This window comes from Pelmatolapia mariae, linkage group LG7 (genome assembly GCF_036321145.2).
Source record: "Pelmatolapia mariae isolate MD_Pm_ZW linkage group LG7, Pm_UMD_F_2, whole genome shotgun sequence".
NCBI lineage: Eukaryota > Metazoa > Chordata > Actinopteri > Cichliformes > Cichlidae > Pelmatolapia > Pelmatolapia mariae.
This window is the reverse complement of record NC_086233.1, coordinates 19,331,042-19,347,477: the sequence shown is the minus strand read 5'-3', so window position 1 is coordinate 19,347,477 and position 16,436 is coordinate 19,331,042. Positions and strand designations below refer to the sequence as shown.

General features: G+C 38.9%; 1 protein-coding gene across 3 annotated transcripts; it reads left to right on the top strand.

The window, feature by feature from the left end:
* The first annotated feature begins 278 nt into the window (after window positions 1-278).
* On the top strand, window positions 279-14,969 carry LOC134630715 (guanine nucleotide-binding protein G(q) subunit alpha-like). 3 transcript variants are annotated; one of them, XM_063478287.1, is made up of 8 exons: window positions 279-345; window positions 756-909; window positions 6,165-6,349; window positions 10,244-10,398; window positions 10,717-10,845; window positions 11,839-11,968; window positions 12,531-12,684; window positions 13,027-14,969. In XM_063478287.1, the coding sequence occupies exons 2-8, from the start codon at window positions 774-776 to the stop codon at window positions 13,215-13,217; spliced, it is 1,080 nt and encodes a 359-aa protein (XP_063334357.1). In that variant the 5' UTR covers window positions 279-345; window positions 756-773; the 3' UTR covers window positions 13,218-14,969. The 3 variants fall into 3 exon arrangements, with proteins under 3 accessions (XP_063334357.1, XP_063334356.1, XP_063334358.1); XM_063478286.1 differs by lacking the exon at window positions 279-345 and adding an exon at window positions 360-532; XM_063478288.1 differs by lacking the exons at window positions 279-345; window positions 756-909 and adding an exon at window positions 6,018-6,077.
* Window positions 14,970-16,436: the final 1,467 nt, after the last annotated feature.

Below are 16,436 nucleotides of genomic sequence, written 5' to 3'. Positions count from 1 at the left end.
AGCCCACAAAGTGTAAGTGTGTGTCTATTTGTTTTTATTTCAGCGGAGCTATACTGCGCTGCTGTCTTTGTAGTACATGTAATTGGTTTACGGACATGGTGAAGTGTGTCAGCCGGTTGCTCTATCACATGCATCCGTAGTTTGCTGGTTAACACCGGAAATCTGCTCCTATAATGTAATAGTGAAAGCCCACACGGCTTCCCATCACAGCACAGCCCTCTGTCACATGGCGCGCTGTTGGTTTTCACTGTGGATAGAGTTGGTGGGGGGGTGGGAGACAGGATAAAGGAGTCTGCAGGCAGAGGAGGATAACGCGATAGAAGGTTGCAGGATTTTATTTACCGAGTAGGTCTTCTTAACCACTTTTTTTTTTTAATTGATATCATCTTTGTGTCATTTTGTTGCGCTTTGAAGTCAAAACTCCGCCATATTCAGTCCACCACGCCCGGAGCGTCAGCTATTACAGTCGCCGTTACAGTCTGCTCAACTTATTGCACAAAGTTAATTTCCCCTTTTACTGGAGAGGAAGAAGGTAACAGCCTCGAGAACAGCTGCTTTACTTCCTTAAATTTGCTAAAGCTTCTGTTTCCAGCTCCGGGAGGGGGGGAGGAGTAGTTGCTGGAGCTTGTAGTAAAGAGTTACCGTGGGCTTTAATCATTGTGTGTTGTGACTCGAGGACACACTGAGGAAGGGAAGGGAAGGGGGGAGTGTTCGCTATATGAACAAACAGTATGTATGTGTGTTTACCTTGGAAGGTGAAGTTGTAACCAGGAATGATTTTGAGCTCCGTGGGGGCATGCTGCCTCAGCCCGGAGGCCAAAGAGGCTCGGAGGATCAACGATGAGATTGAGAGGCAGCTCCGCCGGGACAAGAGGGAATCCCGACGGGAATATAAGCTCCTTTTGCTGGGTAAGAGACGGATCAAACGGTCTCTGTGACACCTCTATGAGAGGTCAGAGGTGGAACAAGTTTTCAGGACTTCCACTTAAGAAGCTGCATCCCGAAAAACGTTAGGTGGCCTCCTCAAGAGGGTCTTTGCATCTCGTCTGTTATATCAAATTAATTATTAAATTTGATACATCAAATGTCTTAACGATTTTTTAAAATCTTGCATAAATATAACAGCCTTATATGTTGAATATTTGTATTTACGGTTTTGACATATGAGGCAGCAAGTGCAGCTCTTAAATTCATGCAGTGCAGTGGAGAAAAAAAGAAAGCTGTGTCTCAGAAGACTACTTGAATAAATACAACCTACTTAGCATCTGTCTGCTCTTTGAATCGGGCCCCTCAAAACATAGATGTAAACATGATTCAGTGCACTTGAGTGTGTTATGATGCCTTTGTGGCTGAGCGGAAGCAGATTATAAACAGTGGAGTAAGAGGTGAATCCTGAAGGAATGTAGACATTAAAACCTGTAAAATATAAGCTATATATATAAAAATACATTGTAAACAGAAAACCCCCCAAAGTAAAATAACATGGAGGTGAATGAATAATTCTATATACCACACAATTTACGTGTTCAAAAGGGAGTAGGATGAAGTTTACATGCACGTCATTTACTAGTGAACACTGTTCCTGTCATAGGGCGTGTGCATAGTTTGCTGTGTGAGGTGAGTTAAAGTGTAAAGACAATGCAAAATGCGGTTACAGTACGGGCAACCATGCAAAACGTACTCACAGTGGGAGAGTTTTAACTACTTTTAGCTACTACTGTGTCTTAAATGGAAAAAAATTGTTGGATTTGTAGGATTGAAATATTATGGTTACCAAATGAAGTGTATATACTTCATTTGGCCATATGTTGACAAGACATCAACATATGTAGTAGTTTTTCATGGACCAAAGTCTATGTACATTAGTGGTTTGCGGTGACATTGATCAGTGGTTGCTGTATGTGTCTCATGAGACGATAACATTCTTGTATTTAAAAAAAAAGACCTGGTATTACAACAAAACTCATCACAGTTTAATCTTTATTTGGCATCTTACGTAGAATAACAAGGAGAGCAGCGAGAAAAGAGAAAACAGTTGACTGTTAACAGAGCCAACTGCCTCCAGTTCTTCAGAACTGCCCATCGACAGATCTGTGCAGTGTATCTGATAACAGCATTTTTCTTCTACACAACAGTAAGCAGTCCTCTGGTATGCATTGCTGGTTCAGACAGGCATGAAATGACACGAAGCTCAAATACTCACTCATCAGTTTTTTTTCCTTTTACGAAATAATATGCGACTAGCCTTGGGTCAACTACTTTTGTAGCTTTTTTGTGGTAAGCCACGAGCATGTTAGACTGTAGCTTCCTGACCCTAGTTTGCATTTATAATCTCTGCATGATTTGGAGACTTTATGAGGCATAAAGATATGACAAATCTACATGTGTTAATAACATTATTACTAACAGTTATACCTGGAAGTGTGATGAGTCCTCCCTCATCAATCTCACTTTAGTTGATGGTATACATTTTTTTTCAACTTCCTTTAGAATTGGCCCCATAAAATCCAGTATGGCATGGGCTCCACTGTGACTTGTGATGACTTCTGGTTTTGACCTAGCAAACCAACCCAGTGTGTCTCTTTGTGTTTTGGTAATTTTATACACAAAACATGAAATGAGAAAACACTGCCGTCATTTAATCTGTACAGAAAAGAAATATTAGTTGCAGTCCTCATCTGTATACTACAGGGCACCAGGTACTTCATTAGTTCCTCCTTGCTCCTTTCTACTTTCAGAGCTGCTTTAATTCGTAGTGTCACAGATTCATTGAGGTGCTGGAAAAACTCAACATTTAACAGCAGAGATTTTGGTCCGTATTGACGTGTCAGCATCGCACAGCTGCTGAACATTTGTTGGCTGCACGTCCTAAATGCAAATCCTCTGTTTCACCATATCCCAAAGGGCCGTGTTGGATTGACATCTGGTGACTGTGACGCGTCGTGTTCAGGAAACCAGAGCTTTGTGACACAGTGTGTTACTGTGCTGGAAGCAAGCATCATGAAAGGATGGACATGGTCAGCAACAATATGGCTTCATGTTGTGTCCACCAAATTCTGACCCTACCATCCGAATGTTGCGGCAGGAATTGAGACTCGTAAATCTAGAAAACATTTTTCTGATTTTCTGTCTAATTTTGGTAAGTTCGTGGATATGATATCCTCGGTTGCCGGTTCTTAGCTGACCGGAGCGGTTCTGGGTGTGGTCTTTGTGCACTCTTCTGTGTGCCAAGTGGTTCTTCGACTTGCCTTTGTAACAGCTCGAAGCAATGTGGCCATTTTTCTCTGGCCTCTGACATCATCAAAACATTTTCTTCCAGAGGACTGCCGCACATGGGATATTTTCTCTTGTTTGGGAAAATATCCTCTGTAAACCCTTGAGATGGCAGTGTGGGAAAATCCCAGCAGATCAACAGTTTCTGAAATACTTAGCCCGTTTGTCACCAACAACCACGCTACATTCAAAGTCACTTCAATCACCCTTCTTCCCCAGTCGGCTGCTCAGTTTAAACTTCACCATTTTGTCTTGACTATGTTCTAAATGCTGTTCCTGCAACGTGATTGGCTGATCAGATGTTTGCATAAATAAGTAGTTGAACAGGTGTACCTAATAAGGTGCCACATTTAATTTGATTATTGGCAAAGGATGCGTCATCAGTGATTAAGTTGAAGGTCTAAAGCAGTCAAGCATGGGTAATCTGTTTTAAAAAGCAGCTGAGTCATGTTGAACGTGTCACCAGCCTTTTAGCTTCAGTAGACAGCACTCTGTATTTTTGCCCACGACCAGTTTCAGTCTGAGATTAGAACGGTGCACATCGCTTTAAGTACTCTAATAACATTTTAAAAGAAATACTGTTGCTTTCATTTGTGCACAGGATTGTCTCACTGGTGAGATCTCACCCATGAGATGACAAAACGTAACATTTGATGCAAGTTATGTCCAAGTTTACATAAGAGGACATCAGGATAATATATTATGATCATAACTAAATTCGGGGCGACCGTGGTTCAGGGGGTTGGGAAGCTCATCTTGTAACCGGAAGGTTGCCGGTTCGATCCCCAGCTCTGTCTGTTCCTGGTCGTTGTGTCCTTGGGCAAGACACTTCACCTACCGCCTACTGGTGATGGCCAGAGGGGCCGAGTGGCGCGATATGGCAGCCTCGCTTCTGTCAGTCTGCACCAAGGGCAGCTGTGGCTACAACTGTAGCTTGCCTCCACCAGTGTGTGAATGAATAGTGGAATTGTAAAGCGCTTTGAGGGTCTCGAAAAGCGCTATATAAATGCAATCCATTATTATTATTAAATAAATAAATGAAGCAATAAAATCAATCCCTCTGTATACCATCTGTTTAGTTTATTCCTCTGAGCTATAAAACCCCATCCAATGTTGCTAAACAGGACAGTGCTGCTGATGAGACCTCAGGCATAGTTGCTCCTTAAGCTAAATGCTAACATCAGCATGTTTTGATGCTCACAGCTATAAAGTTTGCAGTGATGTAATGATTATTATGCTGACTGTGTTAACATGCTAACATTTACTAACTTAAACTAAACTCAGAATATTGGGGAATGAACACCTGGTGTTAGGACCTTAAAGAAAACACTGAAAGTGTTGAAATTTTGATCTGGTGTCAAAAAGTCAAGAGCTTATCAGTGTGACGCATAGTGATCCAGAAAGGAATTTCAATGTCAACAGATAGAAAGAGTGGGAGTTTTACAGTTAAAACCAGCTGATCGCTTACACACCGCACGAATATATATAGAATATGTGATCCTCGGCTCTTTCAGTTGAACGTTTTACAGAAACAATATAATTGTGAAATGGATGGACGTGTCAACAGGGTCAGCAGGAAAATGTAAAACAAGTTCTGACGTACCTGTATTAGTTAAATATTTCTGTCATTATTTTTTTGTGACAGATGTTATTTTATCTATATATATGTATATTTGTTTTATAGCCTTAAATCAATCAAAAAATTATACCTTATTATTTTACATTAAGCCAAAGGTCAGTGCATAAATTATAATTACAAGTGATGTACTCATTAATGACTGAATATTTTTTTAAATTATTTCCTTTCAGAGTTATTTTATTTTTGTGATTTCTAATTCGTTTTTTTATTTTAATTCATTTTGACTTTTTGTTTTTAATCCAGTTTAGTTTCACTTACTTTCTACTGTTTCAAACGGTTTAGTTTCAGTTTAGTTTTTGTTAGTTTCAGTGTCAGATTTAGGCTTTTTAATTATTATTGTATGGAAGGCATATGTCAGAGGCACGATTTAGGAAAATTTATACCGGTATTACAATAAAAACACAGAATATTTTGAAAGCAGTTGACTCACAATTTTGTGGACATCCAGAGTCTCAATAAGCATGTCCATCAATGCCTCATCAGCCAAGCTGAAATAACACCTTTTTAACAAACTAACAGATACTATACTTTTTACAAAATCTTATTTTATATAGTTTACATTTTTGCACAAGTCTAGTTTTAATTTTCACTTTTTTTTAGGTAACTAAAATGTTTTCTTCAAATCTGCTTTAGTTTTCAGTTTTAGTTAACTATAATCACCTCGATCCTATAATATACTGAAAAAGGGAATTCTGTATAATGAATAGTTATAGTTGAGGGACTTTTAGTTTAGTGGGACTTTAATTAAAAGAATTTTCCTTTATATATGTTTAAAGAAGTTTTTATTTAAGTAAATAATCTAGATGCTTCTTCTACCACTATAAAAAACAAGTTCTCAAACTTTAAGTTTTTTCTACCTGCTGTTGTGGTAAATAACATAATTGTGTCTCTTTGTGCTTAAATTGTAAGAAATGAAAAAAGTAAAAGTAAAATTACAGGAAGTGCTCAGGTAGCTTATTGATCGTCCTGTAATTATAAAAAAATCATTTTGTAAAAACAGAACCAAAACAAAACAAAAAATGTCTGTAACAGATTTTTTCTGTAATAAATATTTCAGATATATATTTTTTTTAAATCTGATTTTCCATGTGTTCTTATTGGATCAAGAATCACTTGAGGGGATGAAAATGACCTTTGGATTTACACAGTATCTGGATGTGACAAGGTATAGAGGGGAGGACAGGTGCATTGCATTGTTGGTATTTTGATGGGAATAAAGAATAAAACTACATTTATGTCTCCTGTTGGCTAGGAACTGGTGAAAGTGGCAAGAGCACGTTCATTAAACAGATGAGGATCATCCATGGCCGTGGATACTCTGATGAAGACAAGAGAGGCTTCAAACAGCTGGTGTACCAGAACATCTTCACAGCCATGCAGGCCATGATCCAGGCCATGAACACACTGCAGATCCCCTACAAGTATGAGCACAACAAGGTAGGCCTGTGTCCTTTCTTCGCTGCTTTGCTCAGACAAATTGAGAAAGCGGTTTTTATCAGACACAGTCCCACAGAAGCATGCGGAAGGTTTACTGACAGAGCCTGCAGTGTGTATTACTGTGTATTTAGGGTGAAGCACTTCTGGTAATTTGCAACAGTGTTTAGTTTTGCAATCCTGCTGCCAGAGAGTTTTGTCTACTTACGGAGTGAGCTGTCGTTTTGAAGTATACAGAGTGTCACACTGCAAGCATGTAAAAACTGGTAGTCCTGAGCCAAAAACAAGTAAGAGATCAGGAATTCCCCATTATTCATACAGGAATCTGTTCCTGTCTTACAAACACCAGGTGCGTATTAATCACAAAAACTTGCTAGCTCACACACAGAGACTACATTAGGTAAAGCTCCAGGTTAGGATGCAATCCAGGAGAGTCTATGTCAGTGATCATCTGAGTCAGCATGTGCGTTATATTTTTTCTTTCCTGTAGTGTTGGTGGTGTTCTGTAAAAGCTCACAGGATGGCACTGTTTGTATGCAGTCGGTTTGCATAAATCAGCAGTGAAACACAGTGAGACTGTAGGTCAGTGAGGTCAAGACATCAGTCGCTGTGTCTGAAATAAGTGCGTGCATTCATCAAATCAACTACACTGTTCACAAACTATGCTGATCACAAAAAAGTGCATTGGACTCCTGTCCGGAAACCAAATTTATCGCTCATTATTGAATAAACTATTGACTGTCTGTTTGAATAATTTAGCGAGCGGTGATATCAGGCACTCAGTATATCAGTTCACTAAACCTCTTCCCTGAATGGTGAAATCGTAGCTTAGAATCTATAGTAATGCACAGAACGCCCATCCAAAGATTTGAGTCCTCGTATAACCTCTCTGAAACAAAAAGAAAACAAAGCAAAAACAAAACCAAAAGAACAATGGAACGAGTTAGATTAAATCTATATGCTCACATAAAAGCCTGCTGGGGTAACTAGCTTTTTGCTTGCTTTCACCTGAAGGAGAACATCTTAACTTAGTGAAGCTGGCTCCTACTGTTTGGTTCACTAAACACACAGGTTAGACTTTTATTCTGAAAGCATTTTCTCATATAAAGTCAAAAGTGATAGTTTTAGCTGACTTTTTATGTAAGAGGTTTACACAAAAAGTCACACCTCCTTGTGATTACTGGGGTCACTAGCACGGTGTAATGCTTGCTTGTGGCTGTTATGGATGAAAATGACCTGTCTGCAAACACTTGCTAATTAAACACTGAACTGTAGCGAAACTTGAAAAAGTGAGACACAAACCACAAAGCCGTTTTCCTTTAAAGTAAAGTAAAAGTAAATTGATCGGCGGTCAGCGTGGCATCACTGACTGTTCTTTAGGCTTATGTGGAGCTTTAGCTGTTTCACAGTAAATGCCAGTGACCTCCATCGACTACTTGTAACCAGTGTAGGAATACTCATTTTTTGCTGGCAACCAGTAAGGTGGACACAAGGCAGTTGCCAACTTCTCTCTAGACTCATGTGACTGCCTTAATGATACTTTCATAACTGCGGCTAGCTAGCTCTATACTGGAATATACTGTAAGAAGAATACTCAGTGGTATTTCTATGATTGTGTTTTTGAGTCTTAAATAAGAAATCTGCCACTGAGTAACTCTATAAAAAATGAAGTAGACACTGGAAGTGACTCGATTATTTGAGGCGCAGCACTTAAAACAGTGGCAGCTGTTGAGTGATGGAGGCGAGTATGTTACATTGTATTAGTGGTGTGGAATTAAAAGCAGGAACAATCTTTTAGTAAAATGCTAAGATTTTTTGATTGCTGTCAGGTGGTCAGTGACTGCAGGGGGAAGAAAAAGTAAAAAAAGAAAAGATAAACAGGACCATCAAAGAGAAGAATGGCAGTATATTTTGAAGCAGGAGCATTTTAGTTGGCATGAAAAACAAAAACAACAAATCGAACAAAGTGGAAAATCCCTTCCAAAGACTTCTGCATTATGAAAAATATATGACTCAACAAACAGATATCTGTTCTTGAGTGTTACCTTATTGGAGCGTTGCAGTGTAATCAGCCGGTTCGATTCATATATTTCATAACACTGGAATTTCATTAATGATGGGTTTTGATTCTCACGTTTACTAGGAAAAAAACGACAGATCATCAAACACTGCTGCCCGTAAGCAAAAATGTCTGAAAGAGCACCTTGTATAGTAAGGCTTCGAGGCAAATTTCAAGAGACGCAGTCACTGAGGGTAAACTAAACAGGATATACAAGTTAACCCATCAGTTATCATTAGTACTCCAGGTTGAGGATAAGTGTCTTATAGTTAAATGGGTGCATGTGAATTCCCAGTGGAGGGATGGAGTGTATGCAGTGTGGGAAATGTTTATGTGTAATCTGAAACAAATTAGGACGGTAAGAGCAATTAGAGATTAAGAATTCTGAGAAGACATGAGTCATTCAATTTCAAACCCAGGAATCAGGATGATATAAATGCATTTGGTTTTCTATAAAAAATACATTTTAAAAAAACTAGATAGTTCGACAAAAGTGCTAAGTTTGAATGATGACATGACTTTAGTTTTAGTAACACAGCTGGTAGTCCCACATTATGTTTTGCACCATTTAGCTTGTTGTATAATTAATTTAAGTCTGTATTTAGCCAGTTATAAATGAAATGGAAGCTACAACTAATTTAGCATTAGCATCAGTGTAGCCGGGCTATGTGATCTTGAAGCCAGCTCTCATTAGCCGATTGCTGAACTGCTGCCCTTCTGTGCTTCCTGTTGGAAAAATCTGATATGGGGGCGTGCAAATGCTTTAGCCTTCCTGCGGCTAGTACTGCCTCTGCAAGCTGCTTTGCAACCCATATCTACCCCAGCTCCTTTCATGGTGTGTCTGATTTCTTCAGTGTCATTTCCGTTTTCACTGATGGCTGCCGTATAACATACTGGTACCGCTTCTCTCCCACAACAATGCCATGCAAACATATGCACTAAATTCCTGCAGATGGGGTTAACAAGCTTGACTGCTAGGTTGAGAATCACGGATACCTTTAAATCAGATTTATTGTTTTATGTTTGGGAGCTCAGAGATTACTTATTGGTTTTTAAAGACCCCCTGTGACAGTAGTTTAAACAGGGCCTAATTTCATCATGTCTGTTGGAGACTATCAAAAAGTTCTCTTTTACAGTGGGGGAAATAAATATTTGATTGCCTGCTGAATTTGAAAGTTTGCTCACATCACCAGGCATGTACACACCTCAGGGGGGAGTTTGGCCCACTCCTCTTTGCTGAAACTCTCGAAATCTGTTAGGTTTCTTATTTTTATTCTTGGCTCTTTGATACTGCCCAAAGTGGTAAAATGGAGGGAACTGATTCTCTGGAAAGTTGTGCTTTATACACATAAGGAGTTCAAAAAGGATGATCCGTAGTTGATTGATTGACCGTACGTGGCACACCCTGCTGCGTTGTAGGGGATCAAATACTTATTTCACTCAATGACAAGAAAATCAACTTATAGCTTTTATGTAATGTGGTTTGGTTGATATTCTGCCTCTATTAAAATTAAATTACCATAAAAATATAAACTTTTCATTTCTTTCGAACAATTATTTCCCCAACTGTATCGAAATGATGTGCTTATATGTTGAACAGTTAGTTTCAGTAAATGATTGGTAGTATGAATCAGAATCTTAATTCCATCTTGTTTGGTATTTGTTATCTTGGTAAACCGGATGACATCACTCCTTCCTTCCAGCACTCGGACTGATTCGTCACCTATAATGCTGCGGTGACAGTTGCGCAAGAGATGCTTCCTATAAATAACACAATATTAAAATAATTAGTCTTTCTGAAGTTGTCGCTAATATTAATGTGTTATTGTGATGCTCAGGCCAACGCCACAACTGTCAATAAGGTTGATGTGGAAAAGGTGGTAACATTAACCAACCCATACATTGATGCCTTGAAGAGCTTGTGGAGCGACCCGGGAATTCAGGAATGCTACAATCGGAAGCGGGAATACCAGCTCTCAGACTCAGCCAAATAGTGAGTGTAAACAGAAGAATAACTCCTCAGACACTGTCTAATAATTTCCTGTGTTTCATCTGCCAGCCGTCTTTTTAATGCACCAAGGACACAGAGGCTTAGTAGTTTTTCCATTTAAGGTTGTTAAAAAGAAACGCATTTAAATTCTAAATAATTCATTACAGCTACGTGGCTGAAACAGATACAGCCATGACTTAAATAATTCAAAATAAATGTCTTCCTTCTCTCCCTCTCTGTTCTGCTTCTTCATCAGTCTTTCTGTCAGCAGCTTTCATTTTCATTTCTTAACGCTGCATTATCCTCCTCCTGTGCTATTAGCTATCTGGATGACTTGGATCGAATCTCCGATACTGGGTATCTGCCAACTCAGCAAGATGTGCTGAGGGTGAGGGTGCCCACAACCGGTATCATAGAGTACCCTTTTGACCTGGAGGGCGTGGTGTTCAGGTGAGTGTTTTTTTTTTCTTTCTTTTGTTGGTGTCCCCCACAAATACTATTAAAATAATGCAACATTCCTTAAAAGCAGATAACATAATTCGAGGTATTACAGGGATTGATACATTTATATCTTATATATAAAGATCCAGTAACCTGTTTTAAAATCTTCTATCCTTCTACCTCCCTAGTACAATGTCTGTTGTGTGTATACATCATCATGGTGCATTCACTGCTAGCGAATGGCCATCCTGCTTTTTTTTCTTTTTACTTGTAACCTCTCTGGTAACCAGATACCTGCAAAAACAATGACATTGTCCCTGATGATACCTAGTGTTATCAGGTAACATAAGCACATAAGCAACACTTTCACCCGTTCGCCCTTGGACTGCAGTTATCATTGCGTCCCTAAATATAATTTGTTCATCAAGTCTGCCATCCTGGGCGGCTACGTATAGCAAGAGCAGACAGATCACACAGAGCAGTTCTGCATGAAGAGTGCCCCCAGTGTCCTTATTTCATGGTAAAAGTCTGTTAAATTGATTTCATAGTTATATAGCAAACAAAATGTTTGTTAATTAGAAAACTAAATATCATTTTAACGTTTAACTGTGTCGATAATTAGTCAAACTTTGTGAGAAGGCCCGACTAACTTTAAAATGATCTCTCAAAGCCACCTACTGTGTGTTAGGTAACTGGACACTGAGATGTTAATTTTCAGGAAGCCCATTAAAATGTAACGCACATTAGAGTTCACATTAGAATTAGAAAGAAACGTCCTGTTTGAACTGACCAGTTTTAGACTATGTCGCTGTGACAGCTGGCCACTGATTATATTAGCTGTTGTTTCATTGGTTCCCTCCAAACTCTGCTTTTACCTCTTTAATATAAGAGTTCATGTACTTTACATTGCTGTCTCCGGTCCTGTTATCATTTTTAAGAAACATCATTTGTATCATTTATATTACGTTAATATTTTTCACCGGTTTAAACCTGTGACTGTAGGATGGTGGATGTGGGTGGCCAGCGTTCAGAGAGGAGGAAATGGATCCACTGTTTTGAAAATGTCACTTCCATCATGTTCCTGGTGGCACTTAGTGAGTACGATCAGGTCCTCGCTGAGTCTTCCAATGAGGTAAAAATCAGACTTAAAAATAATAATCTAATGTATACATATATATATATATATATATATATATATATATATATATATATATATATATATATACATATATGTTTCTTACATGGGAAAAGAAAGGAGCTTACTTTGGGATAAAAAAACAACAACTCACTGGATAGGACACAAAGGGACTTTGTTTCCTTTGTTTAAGGCCAAACCTGTTAGGTGGAAATGATGACCTAGATTTCTGCAGTCCAGCTCCTCTCTCTCTCTCTCTCTTTGTCTGTCTGTTTCTCTCTCTCTCGCTTTCTGGCCACATTGATTAACCTCATCTCAGCCCTCCTTTGTGGCAGTGCTCATAGTTCAACTGCAGGGGGAGCTCTAAAGTCACTTTAGCCCAACAAAGGGCACCTTTTAGTGAGGCCTGTTCACTTGATGAGATTACAGCCAATTGAATTTGCTCACACAGGCAATCACTGGTGAAGTACTGCTGTTCTTCAGCAGTGATTCACGTCTGTTGTGTTTGCTCCTTTTCATTCTTTATTTATTTATATGTTTGTTTGGTTTTTTTTCACAGAACCGAATGGAAGAAAGCATGGCCTTGTTCAAGACAATCATAAGCTACAAGTGGTTCGAAGAATCCTCGATCATCTTGTTCCTCAACAAGATAGATTTACTCGAGGAAAAAATCATGTATTCACATTTGGTTGACTACTTCCCTGAGTACGACGGTAAGGGGAACTAGCGCACTCACTGCAAAGAACATTTGAATAGAACATGATAATATGAGCATCTTGGTCCATTCATTTTTGCTGATTCACTGTGTCAAATAGCAATCTTTCTCTTACAATCACCAACAACACACTCACTCCTTTTTATAGTTCGCTGGCATTAGCTACTAAATGCTACTGGTTATACCAGACCAAACACGAGTGTACCAGTTTGTTTTCCGCTGATAAAAATGATATGCTTTGCCTGTGAATTCAGATTTCTATTTCTTCATGGAAATGCATGAATCTAACTTCACTTTTACACAACTACTAAAATATTCCTGTGCTGTTTTCTTCTTCTAGGTCCTCCACAGGACGTAAACGCAGGAAAAGCATTCATATTAGACATGTTTGTCGGTCTTAACCCAGATGAGAAAAAAATCATCTACTCCCATTTCACGTGCGCCACAGACACAGACAACGTCCGGTTTGTCTTCTGCGTGGTGAAGGACCACATCTTGCAGGGCCACCTGGATGCCTACAACTTGGTCTAAAAGTGTGGCGGTCTTGTTCTTCTTCTTTTTGCTGTAATTCAATCGCCTTTGTACACCTGGCAGCCGGGAGAGCTCCTCTGTGGTTCTGTTTGCTTCACGCTGCTGTTGAACTCTTAAATCCAAAAACAGGAAACGGAGAAGTAACGCGGCTTGTCATCAAATGGCTCCACTACTTATGTATTTAAAATTTTCTAGTTACACTCTTTAAAGTGGATGTCTCCAGCTATTATGAAGTGTGACGTGACAATTAAAGCGCTGCGTTAGCGAGGAGCCTATTATAGTATGCACTGAATTTTATGGAGTGCTTTGTGTAGCAGTGTAAAATATTCAGTGTCCTCAAGAGCCTCAGAGGACTTGTAATGTACTGGGTCTCTGCTTCAGGGAATCTGTGGAAGTGAATGCAGACTAACTGCAATGCAGCACCTCACATCACTAATCCAAGTTTGTCATGGTTTGTTTTTCAAGCTAAAAAGTGTTCGAAGCATCTGAATGCTTAGGTTGTGTCTTGACTTAAAGGGAACTAGTCGTAATCAACACTAATGACACGCTGACCTTATTACGACTGTTACTTGCACATTGTATATTTTGTAGCGGTGGTTGTGTCTTACTTGCTCCAGTTTTCAAATTTCAATTCACTCGATGCGCCTCACATTTGTACGGTGTCCCAGAGAGGTCAAACGCTGCAACTTCAGAACTGCGCTGCGACTTAAAAACACCAACAAACAGAAAATTTCTCCAAATGCACACAAAACACATTGGAAATGAAAAAACAAAGCAAAACACAGAAGCTGAATAAAACACAGTCGAAGTTAAATCAAAGCAAAAAAACAGGTGTTTTTGGGGGAGGCATTTATTCGAAGGACCAGCTGCGAAACATTGCACTGAGACACGCTTAAAAGGAGCACACGACTCATCCATGTTGTGAGGGAGAAAAACATGCAGTGTTTTCACATGATTCATGTAATACTGCAGATAGATGTTTGCTATTAGCCATTTAGCACTAGATTGTTGCCACTTCTTCAGGTGTTTGGTTACATACCTCACCAATAACACTTTTGGGGGTTTTTTAGTGTTTGTGTGTGTTTTTCTACTACCGTTGTGTTTTATTCAAGTTCTGTTGTCCTTTGTGTGCTTTTTCAACATTTTTCTATTTGCTGGTATTTCTTTAGGTTGCAGTTCCTTATGACCTCTCAGGGCCACCGTACATTGTCTGCATTGACCCTTTTAAGCCACTTTTTTTGAGCACAGCATACTTTTTGTTTTTTGTTTTCTAATTCTAAACATTTCAAAGGGATATTCACATTTATTTCTTGTGTCAGTTGTACGCTTGAATAGCGCGTTTCTTCAGTTCAAAGACTGTTTGATTGGATTTTTAAGTATATTTCTTGCTTTGCTCAAAAGGCTTTACAACTTCCCCTTTTATTTATCTAAAGGCATAGTGTACATAGTGTTGGTTGGGTAATCTCCCACTGTGGTTATTTTTCTGTCTTTTTACTCACATCACGGTCAGTGTTGAAACTGCTAAAGGGAGAACTTTTAAATGTTAAATCATCTCTGACGCTTTAGAGATGGTCTATACGCAGGCATGAAGAAAAAGCTCATGAGAGTGTATCCGTAGCACTATTGTTCACAGAACCCTCTTCACAGGCTAATGTGTACCATTTTATTTATTGGTATATTTCACTATGACTGTAATATGTGAATGCAGTCTTTTTAAATGCGATTGGATAAATAAACAATCTGTTCATTTTAGGTTTTCAGTCTTTGTCTGTGTTTGCAAATCAGTTCCGGCACACTGATGGTTTGCCATTCAAGTGTTTGTCTTCTTGGCTGCTTGAAGAGCTCATCTGGAGCAGTCTAAGTCCTAAAATCCTCCTCTGTGATACATCCATCTGGCTGGAGCCTACAGCATTAGGTCCATATTTTTAGTCTTGTATGCAGGGATATAGAGTGTGGCAAAGAAGCATTATTTTTGGAGGACACCGAAAGTAATGTGGTAGTTGTACGTGACACAAGGATAGATTAAAAGTGGAGGTGGCTGCTGGGCACCAAATCCTTAGTGGTCTGTTCTACGTGCAGTCAATTCAACCCCACATGACCATGAATTAAAAACCGTTATCCTAAATTTCACCTAAAAACATCATCCAGTCAAAATAATGAGCCGAAGGGCTGTAGCTAAGTAAAGATTTGAAAGATTTCCCAGTAAAACTCTCCACATTTAAAAATGTGAATGATTCACAGCTGATTTCCACTAATTTTACTTTTTTGTTTACCTGTTTTAACATTAATAGTAAATAAGTCACAGCATCATTAAGCCAATCATGGCTGCGTGACCTTAATAAAAGCCATACATGTAGAGTTAGGTGTCCATTGTATATTATGCTGAGGTAGAAATTGACAGTTGTATTTATTTATTTATTATCACCAGGCAAAATTTCAACCACCACTTTAGATTTGAAACCAAATAGTGAAGATGTGACTGGGGCGCAGACTTAAGGGGCTTGATGTGATCTGTTTAGGAATTAAAGCCATTTTTACACTGTTTCCCCATTTTCAGAGGGTCAAAAGGATTTAGCCAATTGGCTGCTAATATATTTAATAATATAGAGCTTTTCTACTCTAGATGACCATTCAAAGGATTTTATACATGTCATTCACCCATTCATGCAAGAAAGTGCTTTCTATCTAACATTAATATGCCGAAGGATACTTTGGCGTGCAGACAAGAGCAGCCAGGCTTCATATCAGCAACTGATTACTCCCTGAGCTACAGTCACAATAATATATTCATTCAAATATAATATTATTGTATAATGAGATAACATATACAGCTTCATAATCGTGGAGGCCTGCTTCCTTGCTATTTCATGACAAATTAAGCAGATGAAATATCAAGAGCTGACTTCCTTTGTTGGGCTTGCAATATGGGATTCAGAGAGATGTGAAAAGATTTGTTAGGGTGGAAGTAAAAAAAAAAAAAAAAAAACCCTGACAAAATGGCAAAATCTATGGCCAAATCCACAATAAAATGAAGGAAAGCACTGGCTCAGCAACACCAAAAAGTTGGAAGATGATGGAAGACCACTGAAGCGCATAATAACAGCATTATTTCCATAGTTAATGGGAAAAAAAAAAAAACACGTCATAATATCTAGCCAAGGTAAGAGAACTCACAAGGAGGTAGGTGTATCGTTGGTAAATAGACTGGTACTGACATAG